This window comes from Oncorhynchus kisutch, linkage group LG14 (assembly GCF_002021735.2).
Source record: "Oncorhynchus kisutch isolate 150728-3 linkage group LG14, Okis_V2, whole genome shotgun sequence".
NCBI lineage: Eukaryota > Metazoa > Chordata > Actinopteri > Salmoniformes > Salmonidae > Oncorhynchus > Oncorhynchus kisutch.
This window is the reverse complement of record NC_034187.2, coordinates 27,427,394-27,449,265: the sequence shown is the minus strand read 5'-3', so window position 1 is coordinate 27,449,265 and position 21,872 is coordinate 27,427,394. Positions and strand designations below refer to the sequence as shown.

Below are 21,872 nucleotides of genomic sequence, written 5' to 3'. Positions count from 1 at the left end.
GGTCATCCAATGTAATTTTGTCTAATTTAAAATATATCTTTTTTATTTATTTCATCTTTATTTAATAACCAGGTAAGCTAGTTGAGAACAAGTTCTCATTTACAACTGCGACCTGGCCAAGATAAAGCAAAGCAGTGCGACACAAACAACAACACAGAGTTACACATGGAATAAACAAGCGTAGAGTCAATAGCACAATAGGAAAAAAAGAAAGTCTACATACAGTGTGTACAAATGGCGTGAGGAGGTAAGGCAATAAATAGGCCGTAGTAGCGAAGTAATTACAGTTTAGCAAATTAACACCGGAGTGATAGATGAGCAGATGATGATGTGCAAGTAGAAATCACTACTCTGGACGGTTCTGACTTAGAATATGTGGACAACTACAAATACCTAGGTGTCGAGCTAGACTGTAAACAGCCCATCCAACTACCTCATCCCCATACTGTATTTATTTATTTATCTTAATCCTTTACACCCCAGTATCTCTACTTGCACATTAATCTTCTGTACATCTACCATTCCAGTGTTTAATTGCTATATTGTAATTACTTCACCACCATGGCCTATTTATTGCCTTACCTCCCTTATCTCACCTAATTTGTACTCACTGTATATAGACTTTATTTTATTTATTTATTTTCTACTGTATTATTGACTGTATGTTTGTTTATTCCATGTGTAACTCTGTGTTGTTTTATGTGTCGAACTGCTGTGTTTTATCTTGGCCAGGTCGCAGTTGTAAATGAGAACTTGTTCTCAACTAGCCTACCTGGTTAAATAAAGGTGAAATAATAAAAAATAAAATAATATTGCCTTCATATTGGGACATGCAACCTGTAGAGTCTCACAGAGATAGTTTCATGCATGTAGGACCATAGCAACAGACCTTGGCACGCTACATGTCCTCCGGCTGACTCCTCTGAAAAGGGGACACACCCCTGTTCTGGAAAAAACCCAAGAGGTGTAATCAGGTCTAATGGTGTCTAATGACCCAGAGCACAAAACTAGTGCACTAGTTCTGCTGGCTCCTTCTGAAATAAGTAATTGGCACATATGTACTGAAAAATTCACAATAACCCCTACCTACATGTACATTTTACCTCAATTACATCCACTAACCTGTACCCCCACACATTGACTCGGTACCGGTACCCCCTGTACATAGCCTCGTTATTGTTATTTTATTGTGTTACTTTTTGTCTTACCTAAAAATAAATTGTATTTTTTTAGCAAATATTTTCTTTCTTTAAAAATGTTTTTGCATTGTTGGTTAAAAGGCCTTGTAAGAAAGCATTTCACTGTAAGGTCTACTACCTGTTTTATTAGACGCATGTGACAAATATAATCTGATTTGATTTTGCTTTGTTATCCTGCAACTGCTCAAATCACAGAATCAGTTGTATAAACTGAATTGTTTAACTCATTCTGAAGATTGAGACCATTACATAAATGCTATAGGATTTGATCATTAGAGCTGACCTATCTCACACATACAGTTTAAGGCCTATGCTCTTATGGGATTTTGTCCCATGATTCTCCATTAAGAACAATCACGAGGGAGTTGATGTAAGTATAACACAGCTGATGAAACATCCATCAACAGTTTTATTTTGAGCTGTTCCAAAAAGTAATCAGATGAGGATAGAACGAGGTCACACGACAGCAGGGTAAAGTCGGCCCGCATGAATGGTGAGGATTTGGACTGGGTTGAGACTAAACTGACCCTAGATCTGTGCACACTGCAACCCAACAGAGCAGATAACAGGTGCGCAGTTTATAAATTGCACGCCACTTTCACTTGCATTGGCGACCGATTTGTCCTGGTAATATTGGGATAATCTTCGTTAACGCAAATCTGCAATTTTGCTGATTCACTTCAGAGGAAATCAACATGGGACGGTTACATTTTTTCGTCCTCTGGTCGTTAAACGATGCACCCCGTCAGTTTATCAGGTAGTTATCAGGTATTTCGTTGTTAAAATTTTGAAAGTGGGCACGCAGCAACTCCCAATTTGAGCCATCGTTATTCATTACAGAAATGCCCAATCTTCATCCTTGTAGTTCACAGCATAAATGTTTGTCCGTAATTATTGCAGCAAATCCAATCGCCAGTGCCACCAAGTCCATGTTCCATTGCCACTGCCCAAACAACTTGTTGTATTCAGTCTTGGGGAATGGCGGTTCTTATCAAGCGAGACAACCATTTCAGTTGATGTTCTGGTTAGCCAGGACGTGAAACCGCAGAGGATTGGTACATTGTCAGACCAAACAAGGTACATTAGGCCTACATGCGTTCTAATGAATAACAATTGCAAAAATGCATACAAGGTCTATATTGCTTGTTTTAAAGGTGCTTGACTTGGGAGGGAGATTGGAATGCTGACCTTGTCCAAGAGGCAACAGAGAAAGGGAGGAGAGGAGTATATGGGAAGGTTTTGCTCACTGTTTGTGGAGAGGTATGGTTTCAAGCGTTTTTATTCTGTACATTTTCAATGTTATTGTGACAGGTGACACTTTGTTGTGACATCTCACATTATAAATTAAATACTGACCAGATACTACATTCGTCTTTGCAAAGGATTCTGGAAAGATTAATAACAGCCTACATAATGCACCAGTGTCTTAAATTGTTATTTAACTCTTTCCTCGAAAAGAATGAAGCCAGTTTCATCAGCAATACTCCACGTGTGCCAAGAAAACATTCCAGCCCATTCGAGCACAACAGCAATCTCTCCCATACTCTGCTCAACACCTCTGGGAGTCAGAGGGTAAATTGCAGGGTTATCCACTAGTTAGTAGACCTGTCACTACAGTCTTGATTTTGAGGCATTTTTATGGTCTACACTGTCATTCAAATTGTAGTTCAGTGAGACAGAAATCAAATGTGTCACTCTTTGCAGATTTCAACCCCCAACTCATCACATCTAGGAGACAGCATTTGCTATGCCGAACTCAAAGTTAACAAGACAGAAATTGATGATTCCACTTTATCTGATAAACCCTGTATTTCGCTTACGGTAGGGCTCATGCTTGAATAAGAAACTTTCCAAGTAGGGAGTGGTGTGGCGAGAGAAATTGATCCTGACTTTTTAATCTTAATGGTATTTGAAGGATAAGACCCCCAGACGGACGGTGATTGGGAAGAGGGGTCGCATCGCATGGAGCCCTGAAATTATTCCTCAGGAGGATACTGGTCGAGCATCTAGCCCCAAAAAAATAAAGCTATCTAGAGAGAACAGTGTTGAGAAGACTGGAATGAAGAAGACCAACTGCAGAGCAGGTTACAGAATTCACCATGAAATTATTTGTTTATTTCAAATAGCAGCTATTCTGCTGAATGAAAAACATTAAGGATATTTTGTTATTTTGATATTTCAGTTTGCCCATCAAAGCGCTGGAGCCACACCATGTGTCTGAGTGATCCTGAGACGGCCATTGTCATTGGAGGAGAAGCTTCTGACCAGACTCACTGCGAGGACTCCCTATGGAAACTGGAAATAGGTGAGATGAGTTGCCCATTTTAATAACGTATAGAACAATTTGGAGCCAAAATGTAAATATCTGTCACCTGGCATCTTGAAATGCCCAGCACACATTTAATTGATCTAATTGATTGTCAACATTATCTTCTCAGACAACGATTTTTGGTTCCCAATGAACTCCCCCACCTCTGGACCTGTCCCACCGTGTGCCCATGGCCACTCTGCAACCTATGACCCTGATTCCAAGGTCGTCTACGTGTATGGAGGCCTGAGAGAGGGCCAGCGCTACAGCGACCTCTATATCCTCAACACTCTAACCTGGAAGTGGAAGCTTGTCACAGTGAGTGTCCTGTCCAGAGACACTTGTCACTTTATAGTTTAATTGACCTTAAGGACCTTCAAATGAAAAGTTTGATTTTCCCTCTTGTGGAAATTCTTCCTCTAGGCAAGAGGTGATATCCCCATGTTGGCCTACCACTCTGCAACTATCTATAAGAAAGAGCTCTTTGTTTTTGGGGGGGTTCACCCAAGCCGCTGTCCTGGAGGCAAGGTCTGCAGTAATGCTCTGTACATTTTTAACCCAGAGTTTGAGCTCTGGTACCAACCCATCGTCGAGGGGGACCGACCTCTACCTAGGTTTGGGTCAGTGTTCCTTGATTTATATTTCTGTAGACAGGGCATTGGGCTATTAGAATATTTCACTTACTGTATCTAACCATTACAGGACCACCGTGCTTATTTAATAAACACATTGTGTTTACATTACAGGCACACAACCACACTTTTGTCCAACCAGTTGCTAATTTTTGGTGGCAGGAAGACTGCAACCTACCTAAACGACCTCCACATTTTGGATCTCGGTAAGGCACTGACAGTGGTAATGTGGAGTACTCTATATAAAAAGCTAGTTGCCATGATCTTCAAATGTAATTTTCTTAATTTTTGACAAAAGGCTTCATGGAGTACACAGCTGTGAAATATGAGAACATGCCACCACTGCCTCGAGGGTGAGAACATATACAAATCAAACCTTGTAAAATGTGAACACAATGCCCATCTGACATTTTTCGTATTTCATATATCTAGGACATCAAGTACTTGCCGTGATGAAAAATGTCTATATTGCCACACAGACCAATATTGCAACCATTTCATTCTATGCAATTTGTTTAATCTGATATTTATTGCTTAGTATCTGTAAACAACAAGGATATATATTGGTGTAGAAATTCCTTTTTACTAAGTTAACGTTGCCCTATCATCATTGTGGTCAGATATCATGCAGCACTGCCAGTATCCGACAACAGGATGCTGGTCAGTGGCGGTTGCAGTGCTGTTGGAGCCCTGCAGGACGTTCATATCTTCAACACGGGTGAGTACACACTCACCAATGCCTATCCAATGCCTATCCAAGAAAGTTGATGGTAATCCAGCCTCTTTCATTTGCTCTGAATAAAAATGCCTGTCTTGGTTCTTTTCAGACACCAGCATGTGGCATTCAGTGGTCTCCCCTCTGCTCTGCGCCAGGCCTCGTGCCGGACACAGTGTGATCAATCTGGGAGGCTCTGTCATCTCAGATGCTGATAAACAGAAGAAGGGGGAGTATGCTAACATCCACTGCACCCTCTTGGTGTTTGGGGGCTCTGACTGCGCTGGGACCTTCTACAATAACACAGTGAAGTGCACAGTGGAGATCCCTGTAGAATAAGAGACTGGAACTTAGGGGGAGATGATAACGACCTTATTGGGAAATAAGGAAAATAAATTGACTTTTTATCCCTTTTATCCTTTTTATCCCTGTATCTGGTCCTTGGTATTTTCTGTTCTGCGTAAAGGCTCTGTTACGTTAGGCTTAGATTTCATCAAGTCTTCAGTTTTATTGTGGCTGCTTAAGGCCCCTTTGTTTGTTCTGTGCTGTAGTCTTATCTGATCAGCTTTTTTTCCTGGGGGGGGCTGATTGTTAGTTATGGTGCAAGTGATGCCTTTTTATCCCATTGTGGTGTTTCACATTATGGGTCGTGACCCATTTGTTTTATGTGGCATTTTTCCCATTGAGAATATGGTATACGCATCAGATCTGACAAGCAATCTCTTCTGTTTTTAAATATTTTCTCATCAATGTGTATGATCACATGGTAGAGCTGAAATCAATTTTCTGTTTTATTTGAATTTAAGTAAGCTGAACTTCAGCTTTTTTACAAAAAACAATTATTTAAACAAAGTGCAGACAGCCGTTTTCACTTTCCATAAACTTCTACAGTAACATGAAGGATCAACGGAGGGCTAGTATGGTACTTTGTCATTTGTACAGTAAATGTTTTTTTTATAGATTTAATACATCACTATTTGTTAATGTTTTTACATTTTGTATTGCTTCCCGTAACATCCACTTTGGTCAGCATTGGCATAATTTGTGTAGATGGGTGAATGTACTGTTTCTTAGAGGGTAAATATGAGTATTAAAATAACGAAACTTCATCATACAAGTAATAGATCGTCTTTGGTTTCAATCTCATTAAATAAGACAAAGGTATTTTATAGAAGCATTTAATGATGGTGGCACTACTGGCTCCCTTAGACATCAGAGGTGTTCTCATGTACATATTTCAGCAGGTGTGTCTAGTTGGCAGGACGGATGACTCTCTTTGAAAGCATCTACTTTCAGTAAGGTTTGGTTTAGCCTTTTGATAGTTGGGAACTGATCAACATCCACTTTGAACCTGTTGGGCAAATGTACAAAAATTCATGTGGGTTGTATGTTCAGTGATGAATCGGTCTCATACTGTGGTGTTCTTCTGTAACAATTCTGAATGACTGGTTGCCTTACCGTTCAGCATTATAGACTTGAGGAACGAGACAGATGTCTGCCATGGAAAGGTAAAAGGTAAACATGGTTAGTTCAAGAATTCCTAAACTTGAAGAGAGGTCTGTTTTGATGTGATGAGTGTCCCCTCACCTCGTCCCCTACATAGTACTTGCCTTCTGTCTCTTTCAGAATGGGCTCCAGGGCTGAAAGACACAGGGACAATAATCAGGACTGGAATGGTTGTCTACGGCGATACTGGTATTGTATGTAAGGCTATTTTTACCTACCTTCAAAACCTCTGGATGAAATGATGCACCCACTGCACCTTCTCGGCTCCTATCTTCTGTAGCACGTACAAATTCTGAAATACAAATGATCAAACGTGACTGAGTAGCTCTACAGTCATCATTGTTGCAATGGCAATACAAACACATGATGTCCATACAGTAAACAAAGTTTGTTTTGCAAACTTGGTCAGATCTGCAGTGGACTGTGTGCCTTCAATTGGTTATATACTTTTGTCTTGTTTATCCACTTTCTTTGTGCTGTAATTCACTTACCTGCACAGGCTGGATCCCAGAGGCGATAAGGTCAGAGATCATGCGCACCTGGGCACGTTTCTTTGGGTCTGCAGGGAGAAGCCTGTGTCCTGTTCTGGTCTCCTCAATGTACTGGATCACTGCCAGCTGAGGGTGAGTGGATTAGTCTTGCCAATGTTACATTCGGGGAATTTGGAGTTAGATTTAAGTTGTCGTTTAACTTTTATCAAAAGTACATCACTGTTGAAACACTGACAAACCAATAACATCATTGGACTCACCGACTGTGACAGTGTGATGCCATCAATTTGGACAGCAGGCACTTGTTGCATAGGGTTTAACCCCTTGTATTGTTCTGTAAACTGATGTGTAAGGTATGAGAACATATATTTTACACCATTGATGTTCATTACCTCTACCTAAAAACAAAAGCGTGAGGAAGTTACCTGCTGACCCCCATCTTTGATAAGATTGACTGGGACTTGGTCAAATTCAATACCTTTCAGAGCAAACGCTGGAAGAAGCAACGTAGGTTATTTATTTACAGTGTCAAAAGGAATTGCCACTTCTTATGCTGTAAAGTACGCAGAGATGTGGACTATACATAGTCAAAAGGTACATACCGATTCGAACCCTCCAAGAGCACGAACTCCTAAAATACCCATGAATAATGGGCTAAAGGAAAGAAAAGTACATTAGTGCACGTGATACGTCATTTTCTCATATCTTTCTTAACGTTCCTCATTGATTCACCTTGGTTTGATTTGCCATAGTATTCAGACAGATCAGGCGTTTAACTACTGCAAAGTATGTTACTCCAAAATGATAATGAAAACAACTTTGTTCCTTGCAGCCAATAGAATGTGCTCCCAAATACCCTCCTCCCTGGTTTTTGTCTATGACTAAGCACTTTCCCAGCATCTTCAATTAATTCCACGGTTCAGTGTCTAGTACTGAAATGTTGCAAGCAATAATTGGTACTGTACCTTTGAGACAAGAGAGTGAGAGACTCATTGCAGGTTATAAGGGGTAGGTAGGCTAGAAACAGTAGACAAACTATTACTTTGTTGTGCATTTAACAGAGGATGTGGCATTACATGTCACAGAATACTTTGATGACAGCTTATTATGCGGTTTTGCGCAATACTGCAAGATGGAAACGTTAACTATATTATGCACATTATATAAATTTCTGTGTTTCATAAAATTAGCGCCAATTAATTGTACATTTGTAGGTCTTTTCCTATATAGCATAGGCGACCACATCATAGAGATGGGTAGAGGACTCGTTTTTGTAGCTGTGCAACTATAGCGTCTGCGACATCATGTGTAGCGCCATTGAGGCTACCTCGATTTTAAAGTAGTACATTTTATTCTTCATGATAGGCTGAATCCTCCTACTGACCTGGTTGGACAAGACTCCAACAGGGTCACCAGGAGGGATCAGCCAACAAAAGTAGAAGTCCCACCCAGTTGACTACATTTGAAATGGTGGATGCCCTGAGTGGCGTTGCCCATTCTAAAATAGCCTTTTGGCCACTAGAGACCTATCATTATCTTTGGACCATATTCACCTATTGTCTGTGGTGGACCATAAATAACCCAGTCGAGTTGTCAAAAAGACGGAGCTGCGCTTTATAAATGTTTTCTAAAAAGTTGGTTCGTCTATAATTTTACATAGAGATTGGTTAATACAATTGTAATTTCAATCAATAAGGTTCATATTTTTGTGGGAGGTGTTCTACGTCAATAAGTGATCAGCTATTTCCAGATCCCTCCCTCTTTTCTGTCGATGTAGGTGAGGGAGAACATGTGAAGTGTTTCTGTTGACACTGCTGGCCAGGGACATATTTTGGGGATAAATCGAGCAATAAACACATTTTCATCATGACATGGACTGTATCGAGATCACTGTTGAAGAAAGGTGTAAGAAATCATGTTATAATATTTTACCCACGAGTTAATGATGACTAAATGCTTTTGATATGTTTCACTTTGTTTACAAAATGATAATGTCGTGGCTTGGCGCTTGTCTTGTTATCGACTATTCTGTATGTCACTTTTAGGAAGCATTCCTCCTTAGAAATGGGTACCAAACCAACCTCCTGCTATCATATCTTCTGCCTGTCAAGGTGTGCAGCTATATTTTTATTTTATTTTTATTTCACATTTTATTTAACCAAGTTTTCCAGTTGAGATCAAGTTCTCATTTACAACTGCGACCTGGTCAAAATAAAGCAAAGCAGTGTGACAAAAACAACAACAAATAGTTACACATAAACCAACGTACAGTAAATAACACAATAGAAAAAATCTATGCACAGTATGTGCAAATGTAGTAAGATTAGAGAGGTTAACAATAAATAGGCCATTGTGGCGAAATAATTCTAATGGATCATTAACACTGGAGTGATCAACGAAAGAGCAAAAAAAAAATGTGGGGATGAGGTAGTTGGGTGGGCTGTTTACAGATGGGCTGTGTACCGGTGCAGTGATTGGTAAGCTGCTCTGATAACTGATGCTTAAAGTTAGTGAGGGAGATATGTCTCCAGCTTCAGTGATTTTTTTTTTTGTTGCAATTTGTTCCAGTCATTGACAGCAGAGAACTGGAAGGAAAGGCAGCCAAAGTAGGTGTTGGCTTTGGGGATGACCAGTGAAATATACCTACTGGAGCGTGTGCTACGGGTGGGTGTTGCTATGGTGACCAGTGAGCTGAGATAAGGTGAGGCTTTACCTAGCAAAGATTTATAGATGACATAGAGCCAGTGGGTTTGGTCGACGAATATATAGCGAGGGCCAGCCAATGAGAGCATTCAGGTCGCAGTGGTGGGTAGTATATGGGGCTTTGGTGACAAAACGGATGGCACTGTGATAGACTGCATCCAATTTGTCGAGTAGAGTGTTGGAGGCTATTTTGTAAATCACATCGCCGAAGTCGAGGATCGGTAGGATAGTCAGTTTTACGAGGGTATGTTTGGCAGCATGAGTGAAGGAGGCTCTGTTGCGAAATAGAAAGCCAATTCTAGATTTTATTTAGGAATTATTTATGCTTAATATGAGTTTGGAAGGAGAGTTTACAGTCTAACCAGACACCTAGGTATTTGTAGTTGTCCACATATTCTAAGTCAGAACCATCCAGAGTAGTGATGCTAGGATTAGTGCATCTACTTTGCTTCTCATGCTATATAGCTGAGAGTTGAAATGATACGATTCACAATAAATGCATGAACTCATGTGTTATTATTATTTGCAGCAATTGCTAACCTCTTGCTTTCTACCAGAAGGTTGTGTGCATGTTACTCCTCCTCGGTGGTTAGTTAACATAAATAATACTTTTATAATAAACTGTTCATTATAGTGGTTGTACAGAATGACACATATTCATTTTCACAGTCTGCTGCCTCAGTTTGTATGATGGCAATTTGCATACACTCCAGAATGTTGTGAAGAGTGATCAGATGAATTGCAATTAATTGTGAAGTCCCTCTTTGCCATGCAAAGGAACTGAATCCCCCAAAAACATTTCCACTGCATTCCAGCCCTGCCACAAAAGGACCAGCTAACATCATGTCAGTAATTTCTCGTTAACACAGGTGTGAGTGTTGACGAGGACAAGGCTAGAGATAATTTCATAAGTGTCAAAGGCTTTTATTGACAATTACATGAAGTTGATGCAGAGAGTCAATATTTGCATTGTTGACCCTTCTTTTTCAAGACCTCTGCAATCTGCCCTGGCATGCTGTCAATTAACTTCTGGGCCACATCCTGACTGATGGCAGCCCATTCTTGCATAATCAATGCTTGGAGTTTGTCAGAATTTGTTTTTTTGCTTGTCCACCTGCCTCTTGAGGATTGACCACAAGTTCTCAATGGGATTAAGGTCTGGGGAGTTTCCTGGCCATGGACCCCAAAAAAAACACTTTTGCCTTATGGCAAGGTGCTCCATCATACTGGAAAAGGCATTGTTCGTCACCAAACTGTTCCTGGATGGTTGGGAGAAGTTGCTCTCGGAGGATGTGTTAGTACCCTTCTTTATTCATGGCTGTGTTCTTAGGCAAAATTGTAAGTGAGCCCAGTCCCTTGGCTGAGAAGCAACCCCACACATGAATGGTCTCAGGATGCTTTACTGTTGGCATGACACAGGACTGATGGTAGCGCTCACCTGTCATGTAGCGCTCACTCGGTCATGCTGATTGAGTTCGAATAACAGACTGGAAGCTTCAAAAGGAGGGTGGTGCTTGGAATAATTGTGCTTCCTCTGTCAACCACAATAACATCTGCTAAATATGTATGTGATCAATACAATTTGTTTTGATTTAGTAGAGCACACATGCAGCATCAACTCCCTGATGCTGGGGAAGACCCTCCATCACCAAAGATGCTGCCTGCCCAAAAAGCTCTATTTTTGTCTCATCAGACCACATGACCTTCTCCCATTCCTCCTCTGGATCATCCAGATTGTCATAGGAAAACTTCAGACGGGCCTGGACATGCGCTGGTTTGAGCAGGGTCCCCACCTTGCGTGCGCTGCAGGATTTTAATCCATGACGGCGTAGTGTCTTACTAATGGTTCTCTTTGAGACTGTGGTCCCAGCTCTCTTCAGGTCATTGACCAGGTCCTGCCGTGTAGTTCTGGGCTGATCTCTCACCTTCCTCATGATCATTGATGCCCCACGAGGTGAGATCTTGCATGGAGCCCCAGACCGAGGGTGATTGACCGTCATCTTGAACTTCTTCCATTTTCTAATAATTGCGCCAACAGTTGTTGACTTCTCACCAAGCTGCTTGCCTATTGTCCTGTAGCCCATCCCAGCCTTGTGCAGGTCTACAATTTTATCCCTGATGTCCTTACACAGCTCTCTGGTCTTGGCCAGTGTGGAGAGGTTGGAGTCTGCTTGATTGAGTGTGTGGACAGGTGTCTTTTATACAGGTAATGAGTGGAGAACAGGAGGGCCTCTTAAAGAAAAACTAACAGGTCTGCGAGAGCCGGAATTCTTACTGGTGGTAGGTGATCAAATATTTATGCAAATATTCATGCAATAAAATGCAAATTAATTACTTAAAAATGTGATTTTCTGGATTTTTGTTTTAGATTCCGTCTCTCACAGTTGAAGTGTACCTATGATAAAAATTACAGACCTCTACATGCTTTGTAAGTAGGAAAACCTGCAAAATCGTCAGTGTATCAAATACTTGTTCTCCCCACTGTATCTGGAGGCATTACTAATGTGATGTGAATTATTCAATTTGTCTCTGTGCTTTGATTCTCATGCATTGACGTCGTTGTTGTATTACAAAGTGCAGAGATTATGAATTGATTTTGGCTGGCCTGTCAGTGCTAAATCTAATATAAGTCCCTGTCTTTCCCAGCTGTATACCTTATGTGATCATCCAGCCATCAGCTTTGTGGGCTCCAACCAAGCTGGAGAGGACATCTATGAGAGGGGATCCAAAAATGGCAAGAGAGTACAGTCCAACATGGGATCCAAAAATGACAAGAGTACAGTCCAAGATGGGATCCAAAAACAGCAAGAGAGTACAGTCCAAGATGGGATCCAAAAATGGCAAGAGAGTACAGTCCAAGATGGGATCCAAAAATGGCAAGAGTACAGTCCAAGATGGGATCCAAAAACGGCAAGAGAGTACAGTCCAAGATGGGATCCAAAAACGGCAAGAGAGTACAGTCCAAGATGGGATCCAAAAACGGCAAGAGAGTACAGTCCAAGATGGGATCCAAAAACGGCAAGAGAGTACAGTCCAAGATGGGATCCAAAAACGGCAAGAGTACAGTCCAAGATGCGATCCAAAAACGGCAAGAGAGTACAGTCCAAGATGGGATCCAAAAACGGCAAGATAGTAGTTCAACATGGCAAGTCTGACATGCATATGTTGTTTCTAGAAATAAACAGAGGGTGGCAGTGTTGGCTTAGAAACGGTTGTTGAAGGATGTCCTCTGCTTCTCTTCTCCAATTTAGCTGATTAGCTGTACAGCTGGAACAGGGATTGAGCCAGACAGCCAGTTACACACGTTGTGGAAGTTAGTCTATATTTATTTGTAACAGTATTTTTTTATTGGCATTTCACAATTTTCACCCATATTAAGAGATACAAAAACAGAGACAAAGCAACAAAAAAACAGCACTCACTTACACATACCTGTGTGTGTGTGTGTACGTACACACACACACACACACACACACACACACACACACACACACACAGTGGGGCAAAAAAGTATTTAGTCAGCCACCAATTGTGCAAGTTCTCCCACTTAAAAATATGAGAGAGACCTGTAATTTTCATCATAGGTACACTTCAACTATGACAGACAAAATGAGAAAAGAAAATCACATTGTAGGATTTTTTAATGAATTTATTTGCAAATTATGGTGGAAAATAAGCATTTGGTCAATAACAAAAGTTTATCTCAATATTTGTCATTGCCAACAAAGGGTATATAACAGAGGTCAAACGTTTTCTGTAAGTCTTCAAGGTTTTCACACACTTGCTGGTATTTTGGCCCATTCCTCCATGCAGATCTCCTCTAGAGCAGTGACGTTTTGGGGCTGTTGCTGGGCAACACGGACTTTCAACTCCCTCCAAAGATTTTCTATGGGGTTGAGATCTGGAGACTGGCTAGGCCACTCCAGGACCTTGAAATGCTTTTTACGAAGCCACTCCTTCGTTGCCCGGGCGGTGTGTTTGGGATCATTGTCATGCTGAAAGACCCAGCCACGTTTCATCTTCAATGCCCTTGCTGATGGAAGGAGGTTCACTCAAAATCGCACGATACATGGCCCCATTCATTCTTTCCTTTAAACGGATCAGTCGTCCTGGTCCCTTTGCAGAAAAACAGCCCCAAAGCATGATGTTTCCACCCCCATGCTTCACAGTAGGTATGGTGTTCTTTTGGATGCAACTCAGCATTCTTCGTCCTCCAAACACAATGAGTTGAGTTTTTACCAAAAAGTTATATTTTGGTTTCATCTGACCATATGACATTCTCCCAATCTTCTTCTGGATCATCCAAATCCTCTCTAGCAAACTTCAGACGGGCCTGGACATGTACTGGCTTAAGCAGGGGGACACGTCTGGCACTGCAGGATTTGAGTCCCTGGCGGCATAGTGTGTTACTGATGGTAGGCTTTGTTACTTTGGTCCCAGCTCTCTGCAGGTCATTCACTAGGTCCCCCCGTGTGGTTCTGGGATTTTTGCTCACCGTTCGTGATCATTTTGACCCCACGGGGTGAGATCTTGCGCGGAGCCCCAGATCGAGGGAGATTATCAGTGGTCTTGTATGTCTTCCATTTCCTAATAATTGCTCCCACAGTTGATTTCTTCAAACCAAGCTGCTTACCTATTGCAGATTCAGTCTTCCCAGCCTGGTGCAGGTCTACAATTTTGTTTTTGGTGTCCTTTGACAGCTCTTTGGTCTTGGCCATAGTGGAGTTTGGAGTGGGACTGTTTGAGGTTGTGGACAGGTGTCTTTTATACTGATAACAAGTTCAAACAGGTGCCATTAATACAGATAACGAGTGGAGGACAGAGGAGCCTCTTAAAGAAGTTGTTACAGGTCTGTGAGAGCCAGAAATCTTGCTTGTTTGTAGGTGACCAAATATTTATTTTCCACCATCATTTGAAAATAAATTCATTAAAAATCCTACAATGTGATTATCTGGATTTTTTTTTCTAATTTTGTCTGTCATAGTTGAAGTGTACCTATGATAAATTACAGGCCTCTCTCATTTTTAAGTGGGAGAACTTGCACAATTGGTGGCCGAATAAATACTTTTTTGCCCCACTGTACACACACCCACACCATTTTCCTCTTCCAGCTCGGCACTTCTCTCACCCCATCCCCATCATTGCGTCTCTCAATACATTCATTTTAAACAAACTTACAAACAGAAATTAAACAAAAAAGCTCAGTTTAAACCAAGACATTACAGTGTAATTCTGAAATACAAAGATCACCACCATTCTCTAAGAGAATCCTTGCAGCATAATAGCTGATACCTCAGGTTCTAGGTCATTTAGATAAGGTTCCCATACTTTGTAGAACTGAAGTCTAATATTTTTTAACACATTCACATCCTCTACAAATGAAATGCACTGATGTAATGTAAAGCACTTACAATATTGTACTTTTTATTGTTTGCTCACTGAAGTTCTTTAAGAGGATGAACTTTTGAGACCATCTCTGTTTGAATCTGCATTCAACCACATTGAAGACATAATGTAATGGGCTTTTAATTGAATTGGATCACTCTCCTTGGTATTCAAGTCAAGTGCTAGGAGGCTAAACATTTCCCCCTTATGCTCTGCTGTAGGGAGCAAAGAACCATGGTGTGGTGATGCCTGATGCCAATAAGAACACTCTGAACCAGCTGGTGGATTCAGGGATCCAGAACAGCGCTGCATGGCCCTCTCCACAGCCATCCTGGTGGGCAAGGCCCTCCGCTGGCTGCCTGAAGTGGTGGAACGTGCCAAGGCTCTGCGTGTTTAACGCAGGTACCTCACCCTGCTCACACCTCCCACCCTAACCAGCCCTAATGGGCCCTCTGATTAATCCTCTTAAAGCCACCCACGCAGCCCTAACCACGTCTCGCCTCTTAGCTGTACCATAACTTCAGATGGGGCTGAGCTGGGAGAGAGGGCTTGAGTCACTCATGCTGCAAATTTGCGGTGTCATTTGCGCCAAACACTTAAGAGTAGCTCAGAGCATCAAGTCTTTGTGAAAAGAAGTTGTTGGGGAGAAGAATGAATGATGCCTCTTATTTGCAATGATATACTCTCTAATTTGTGTGGCTGCATTTAAACAGCCATTTTAGAGGGAGTGCTGCTGGGTGCCCCTCGCCCTAGCTGGGCTTTTGTGTTTGTGTGTGGCTAAAGGGGTATTTGTGTGAATGTGTGTGGCTGTGAGGGAGAGTTCTCACTGCAGGTTATTTTTCGGGAACCCTCTCAGGGGACAAGGTGTGAGTGGACGTGGGGCCCCTGATCTCTCAGGCCAAGCAGAGGGTCAACAGCCTGATCCAGAGTGGGGTGGATGAGGGAGCACAGCTGCTGTTCAACGGCAGGAAAGTCCAGGGCTATGATAATGGCAACTTTTTGGGACCAACAATCATCATCAATGTCACAGTAAGTTTGTGTGTGCTTGTAGATGACACGCTGTAATGCCAAAAATTATGTTCATTTCTGTGCAAATCCTGAATCTGTCATTTCATTTTATCTTAGCCCCAGATGAAGTGCTATACTGAGGAGGTCCCTGGGCCTGTTTTGGTGGTCCTGGAGGCTGAATCTTTAGATGATGCCATCAGCCTGGTCAACGATAACCCCTATGGCAATAGCACAGCTCTCTTCACCACAAACGGAGCCACAGCACGCAAATACACTCACGAAGTGGACATAGGCCAGGTGAGTAGCTGTGGACCCCTGTGTCCCCCCCCTATGTCCTGGGAGAATGGAGCCATTCATATCCCTCTGCCATGTCTATACCTTAAACAAGGCGGACATCACACCTCTGTTCTAAAACACACACTCAACAATAATTATTTTCCATGAAAAGTATAGCCTTGTTTGCTTCTGCTCTAAAATCAACTCTTCTGCCCCTCACCACCTGGCCCCATGTGGACTACAAATAGCTATAGCAAATATGTGCCTTTTTAATCAAAACAGGGGGACATAGAAAGACATTTTCCTGGTAGGATTATAGGATAGAATTTTAAATTAAACTCAAAAGGGATTCCTTAGGACCTGTTAAATATTTAAAGCATAAATATGGCCTGACTTTACCCTATTTGTTTGCGGGCCTCAGCTATACCCAGTGTTATCTCCTCACATGACGGAGGACACCGTGTAGGGCAGGCCATGTGCTGTAATCACCTACAAACCTCGCTGTAACAAAAGCCTCTCTTTTTTCGCTCTCAGCCAAAAGGCTTGACTCCGGTGTCCAAAATTACTCCTGCTTTTTCAAACATTCTCAACCAACCGTGAGTTTCCAGTGGCCTCAAAAACAACAAGCAATGCTTTTTGGTTTGATGTAATGAATTTCATGCATTTAGTACACCTTCCTCTCCCAGAGTTACTCATCCAGTTGCTCTGATCATGTTTGAGTCAACAGCTTGCATTTCCAGTGCAGTAATGGAAGTTTGTGTTTTTCAGATTGGAATAAATGTTCCTATCCCTGTTCCTCTGCCCATGTTCTCCTTCACTGGCTCATGAGGTTCTTTCAGAGGAGCCACCAACTTCTACGGCAAAAGTGTATCAGTTGACATAAGGTAAGGTAGACAAACAGGAGGTTGTGCTGGACAATTTCCACATGAAGGTTGGAGATTCTGTGGCTAACTAGTGATGTAAACCACCCGGTCCTCTTAACTAGTGATAACTGGTCAAAGCCAACTGTATTCAGTCCAGATTTTCAGATTTGTTTAATGTTCTTAGTGATGTAATACGGTCATGATGCCACATATCTATATTATAGTTGTCTTCCCTACTTTCTACTGGGTTTACACACAGATCAAAACTGTTCTTCACAATGGAAGGCAGAAGACTCCACTGTGCAAACTCCTTCAGTTTACATGCCATCCATGGGACGCTAACTGGTCTGGAGGAAAACATTTCCCATGTCTTTTGTGAAGCAAAATGTCAAAACTACTGTGCAGTCCCGTCGCCAAAAGTTGCTAATTACCCACAGATGTGTTTTTTTTCTTCTTCAATGGTATCTCAAGATTCACTCACTCTGGATAAATAGTTTGGCTTCATTGTTGATTGACAGTACCCTTGTTCTATGCAAGTTTCTAGTAATTATGTGTATATTAGGCTAGCAGTTCCCAAGGGTTCTTACAGATCATGGCGATCTATGTTACGTTTTTGGCAATAATGTGAAAAAGGAGCTAAAACAGTGAAGTACTTGCATAGCTTTTCTTCTATGCAACGTCAGTGTTCAAAATACACTGCCTCAACAACATTATGATATTTATGAATGTGTAGCTGCCAAATGTGATGCCACTATTAATCATGGATTCAGTTCATCTGGATCTTAGAAATATGTGTTATGCACACATCCTGTGGTGCAGTTATTCCTGCATGTGTCAATATTTCATTACGTTCAGTACAGGTTGCATTTTAATAAAAAGCAATCCGTTTTAATTGAACCCTTTATCGTTCGTCTGTCTGTCCTGACTCCCTTTAAAAAGTTAAAGTTTTCCTTTTGTACGCTTTAAATGATGACAATCAGAAAATACCACACAAACGTTTTTCACAAAACCATTAACATAATTCTGGAGACTTCATTTGGAGCAGCAAAATTCTCAGACCGACCGTGACACTAACACCGCAGGGGACTGTCGGGGAGCTCATGTGTTCTGGATATCCGGCTGGGGTTGGAGGGAAGGGTACACACAGGCGCCTGGGTGATGGTCGCAAGGGACGGCTCCTCTGTAATTCTGCAAGGCATATGTCATTATGTAACAACAAATCTACAAGGTCTGATAAATCACTCTCACTGCTGGTGTTTAAACATGCTCCATGGAACAGATAAATCTACCGAAGCTTTGTAATTACAAAGAGAAACCAGGACATTCTCCTCAAATATTGTTTTGGTGTCTTACCCGGGATCTGTGTCGTTCTGGTTCCTATCTGGGGATGCCATCAACACCAAAGGTTGGCTCAGATTCCTGCAAAAGGAAGAGTAGATTGAAATGCTGTAGATTTTAAAAAGGAATGTTTTCCCATATTGTGGCAGCTCTCAGTTCTCTCTAGCTGTAGACTGCAGAAATGAGAGTCATTATGATTCCTACTCTACTGGGTTTCTGTAAATTCATCCTAGGTCGCCAAATGCTCTGTTTGCAAGGCTAGACGCCAGGACAATGTTGACACCATATACATTCAGATCCCCTGCACTCAACTTGACAATTATGCTGCTAGCTGTACCACAGGCGTTCAAATAACTACATAAACTCCTTGTGCACGTGAAGTGGGGCCAAGAGGCTGAAGGCAAATCGGCGTGGCCAGATGTTTGTTTCCAAGCACAGGACTCTGTGGCCTGCCCTATTTTTACTATTGTGCCCAGACTCTTTCTTCCTTCTTTTTAAGCAGCTGTACGGAAAAGAAAATGATGTTGATGTTACCATAAACTGATGTTTTATGGTATCCTCTTCTGCTGACCAAAGAGCTGTTTATTTGTGACTCCTTTTTTAAATGTCTTAAAGGCCCTCAGACTGTAGCACGGCTCGTGCTTCTTATGGTATCTCTGCGTTTTCATCTCAACTCTTTATTGTGCCAGGGGTTTTGTTTTCATGTTTAATGATTCCAAATTGATGGTATCATCTAAACTGAACGCAGTAGAAATAGAAAAGAGAAGCTAACAATGAGCATGTCTGCTGGCAGACAACACAGGACCCACATGATGTAGTAGCTAGCTGTTACCTTGCTTTCTGTCTGTTCATTTTGGCAGTCTAAGCTCTTTCTCCTTCTGCTCCCACGTGAGTTCAGAGATGTCAACCCTGTTGCTCTGGAGTTTTTTCCTGAAACACAAGTGTAGTGGAAAAATTTATTTTCATGTAGGAACAGTCTAGACATTATTTGTCAACTTTTGAACAGTGTACAGGGTTTGTGTTTTGAATAGATTACTGCTGAATCATATACAGCTGACAAGGAGTTGCTACCAGAGAAATGGGGCAATGTACGGTAAGTGGTGGTGATGACCGCAGGCAGGCCACTTCTCAGCCTCCTCCAGGTCAGTGTAGATACTGTTGTTGCCGTGAGGGGTTTTTGGGGAGGTGTGGATTCAGGAGTACTCCTGCTTGCCTGACCAGGCCTTACTCATCCTCCTACGGTGGGCCTCCTGCCTGTACTGCAGCCGGCAGGCCTGGATCTCATGCTTCACCTTGCCCAGGGCCCCCTGGAAGAATTATTCTATCTCTGTGCTGCATTGCTACACAATGCTGTGGCTGCCGCTTCACTCGCCCCATCTCCTTCTCCCGCATGGCCAGCAGCTTCTGCAACTTGTCCAACTCCACTTGGCCGGCCTGGGTGCTGTCCAGGGCCTGGTGCTGTCTCTCAAACTCCCCCACCATCTTCCCTAGGGCCTGCTCCAGGGTCCCCACCTTCCCCCTCAGCTCTGCTATCTCCTGGGCCCTCACCTGGGACACATTCTCCATCAGCTCACTGGTCTTCTAGGGGTGGGAAATATAGGAATGGTTGGGGGGTTAGTCTTAAAATATGGTTGCAATCATCATGACAATATACATATGGCTTTCTCCAAGGTAATGTAGTTAATTAAAGCCACTAAATGGCATGTTGATGAATGAATAATGTTTTGGGGGGGCTTAATTGCCGAATGGAAGGAGGTTTGAGCATGGAAGGAGGGTTGAGCATGGAAGGAAATGGAAGGAGGGTTGAGCATGGAAGGAGGGTTGAGCATGGAAGGGAATCGATGGATGGTGGAGCGTGGAAGGAGCATGGAAGGGAATGGAAGGAGGCTGGAGCATGGAAGAAGGACTGAGCTGGGGTGACTTCATCCTGTCCTCGCTTTATTGAAATAATGGGTGAGATTATGGTATTTGCTTCAGAGAAACAGTGCCCCGAAAATACTGAGGGGGGAAGCCACTGACTTGGAACCCAGAAGCCAGTGGAAACTTGCCACAACCACCAGCCACCAGCTCACACTGGAGGTGAGGGGTATGAGGGGCCGCAAGCAAAACAAACATGGGGTCAGCAAATATAAATAAAATGGGAAATACCATCTGAAATATGTCCTCTGGAGATCTGCCACGTGTTTAACAATTTAAAGACAAGTTATTGAGATGGTATTGAGATGATGAATGCCTACAGTTCTGTTTGTGGCGCCATTGGGGCTGGTGTACCTTATGCCGTGCCAGGGAGGCGTATTCCTCAGCCAATGACGGTCATCTTCCTCAGGTTCTCCACTTAGTCTCAGCCAGGCACTAGGCTACCAAAGTTGTTGTTGAACATTTTTTATTTATTTATTTTTTATTTTACCTTTATTTAACCAGGTAGGCAAGTTGAGAACAAGTTCTCATTTACAATTGCGACCTGGCCAAGATAAAGCAAAGCAGTTCGACAGATAAAACGACACAGAGTTACACATGGAGTAAAAACAAACATACAGTCAATAATGCAGTATAAACAAGTCTATATACAATGTGAGCAAATGAGGTGAGAAGGGAGGTAAAGGCAAAAAAAGGCCATGATGGCAAAGTAAATACAATATAGCAAGTAAAATACTGGAATGGTAGTTTTGCAATGGAAGAATGTGCAAAGTAGAAATAAAAAAATAATGGGGTGCAAAGGAGCAAAATAAATAAATAAATAAAAATTAAATACAGTTGGGAAAGAGGTAGTTGTTTGGGCTAAATTTTAGGTGGGCTATGTACAGGTGCAGTAATCTGTGAGCTGCTCTGACAGTTGGTGCTTAAAGCTAGTGAGGGAGATAAGTGTTTCCAGTTTCAGAGATTTTTGTAGTTCGTTCCAGTCATTGGCAGCAGAGAACTGGAAGGAGAGGCGGCCAAAGAAAGAATTGGTCTTGGGGGTGACTAGAGAGATATACCTGCTGGAGCGTGTGCTACAGGTGGGAGATGCTATGGTGACCAGCGAGCTGAGATAAGGGGGGACTTTACCTAGCAGGGTCTTGTAGATGACATGGAGCCAGTGGGTTTGGCGACGAGTATGAAGCGAGGGCCAGCCAACGAGAGCGTACAGGTCGCAATGGTGGGTAGTATATGGGGCTTTGGTGATAAAACGGATTGCACTGTGATAGACTGCATCCAATTTGTTGAGTAGGGTATTGGAGGCTATTTTGTAAATGACATCGCCAAAGTCGAGGATTGGTAGGATGGTCAGTTTTACAAGGGTATGTTTGGCAGCATGAGTGAAGGATGCTTTGTTGCGAAATAGGAAGCCAATTCTAGATTTAACTTTGGATTGGAGATGTTTGATATGGGTCTGGAAGGAGAGTTTACAGTCTAACCAGACACCTAAGTATTTGTAGTTGTCCACGTATTCTAAGTCAGAGCCGTCCAG

General features: G+C 42.2%; 2 protein-coding genes, 1 long non-coding RNA gene and 1 pseudogene across 4 annotated transcripts; 2 read left to right on the top strand and 2 right to left on the bottom strand.

The window, feature by feature from the left end:
* The first annotated feature begins 1,635 nt into the window (after positions 1-1,635).
* zgc:163014 (RING finger protein B) lies at positions 1,636-5,975 on the top strand. Of its 2 annotated transcripts, XM_020499836.2 has the most exons (13): positions 1,639-1,956; positions 2,100-2,276; positions 2,354-2,459; positions 2,658-2,771; positions 2,904-3,020; positions 3,115-3,283; positions 3,382-3,504; positions 3,638-3,825; positions 3,931-4,127; positions 4,254-4,345; positions 4,438-4,492; positions 4,760-4,857; positions 4,967-5,975. In XM_020499836.2, the coding sequence occupies exons 1-13, from the start codon at positions 1,895-1,897 to the stop codon at positions 5,191-5,193; spliced, it is 1,725 nt and encodes a 574-aa protein (XP_020355425.1). In that variant the 5' UTR covers positions 1,639-1,894; the 3' UTR covers positions 5,194-5,975. The 2 variants fall into 2 exon arrangements, with proteins under 2 accessions (XP_031644024.1, XP_020355425.1); XM_031788164.1 differs by lacking the exons at positions 2,658-2,771; positions 2,904-3,020 and having other exon boundaries at positions 1,636-1,956.
* Positions 5,622-6,361, bottom strand: LOC116352821 (uncharacterized). Its single transcript, XR_004202732.1, has 2 exons — positions 6,313-6,361; positions 5,622-6,205 (listed from the first exon to the last, which is right to left on the bottom strand). It is a non-coding gene; the product is annotated as an uncharacterized LOC116352821 (long non-coding RNA).
* Positions 6,362-6,580: 219 nt separating this feature from the next.
* On the bottom strand, positions 6,581-7,601 carry LOC109904540 (maleylacetoacetate isomerase-like). The gene is made up of 6 exons (XM_031789200.1): positions 7,584-7,601; positions 7,454-7,505; positions 7,277-7,344; positions 7,112-7,192; positions 6,852-6,977; positions 6,581-6,652 (listed from the first exon to the last, which is right to left on the bottom strand). The coding sequence occupies exons 1-6, from the start codon at positions 7,599-7,601 to the stop codon at positions 6,581-6,583; spliced, it is 417 nt and encodes a 138-aa protein (XP_031645060.1).
* Positions 7,602-12,427: 4,826 nt separating this feature from the next.
* On the top strand, positions 12,428-16,391 carry LOC109904541 (methylmalonate-semialdehyde dehydrogenase [acylating], mitochondrial-like; annotated as a pseudogene).
* The last annotated feature ends 5,481 nt before the right edge of the window (positions 16,392-21,872 follow it).

What these genes read in the sequence shown, in the direction of transcription:
- zgc:163014 (XM_020499836.2), top strand. Translation starts at nt 1,895, where the DNA reads ATGGGACGGTTACATTTTTTCGTCCTCTGGTCGTTAAACGATGCACCC. An exon ending in GGAAGTGGAAGCTTGTCACA is followed by an intron (nt 3,826 to 3,930) that starts GTGAGTGTCCTG and finishes TTCTTCCTCTAG; the next exon opens with GCAAGAGGTGATATCCCCAT. An exon ending in CCTCCACATTTTGGATCTCG is followed by an intron (nt 4,346 to 4,437) that starts GTAAGGCACTGA and finishes TTTTGACAAAAG; the next exon opens with GCTTCATGGAGTACACAGCT.
- LOC109904540 (XM_031789200.1), bottom strand. An exon ending in GCATCACACTGTCACAGTCG is followed by an intron (nt 6,978 to 7,111) that starts GTGAGTCCAATG and finishes ACTCACCCTCAG; the next exon opens with CTGGCAGTGATCCAGTACAT. An exon ending in CTGGGATCCAGCCTGTGCAG is followed by an intron (nt 6,653 to 6,851) that starts GTAAGTGAATTA and finishes TTTGTATTTCAG; the next exon opens with AATTTGTACGTGCTACAGAA.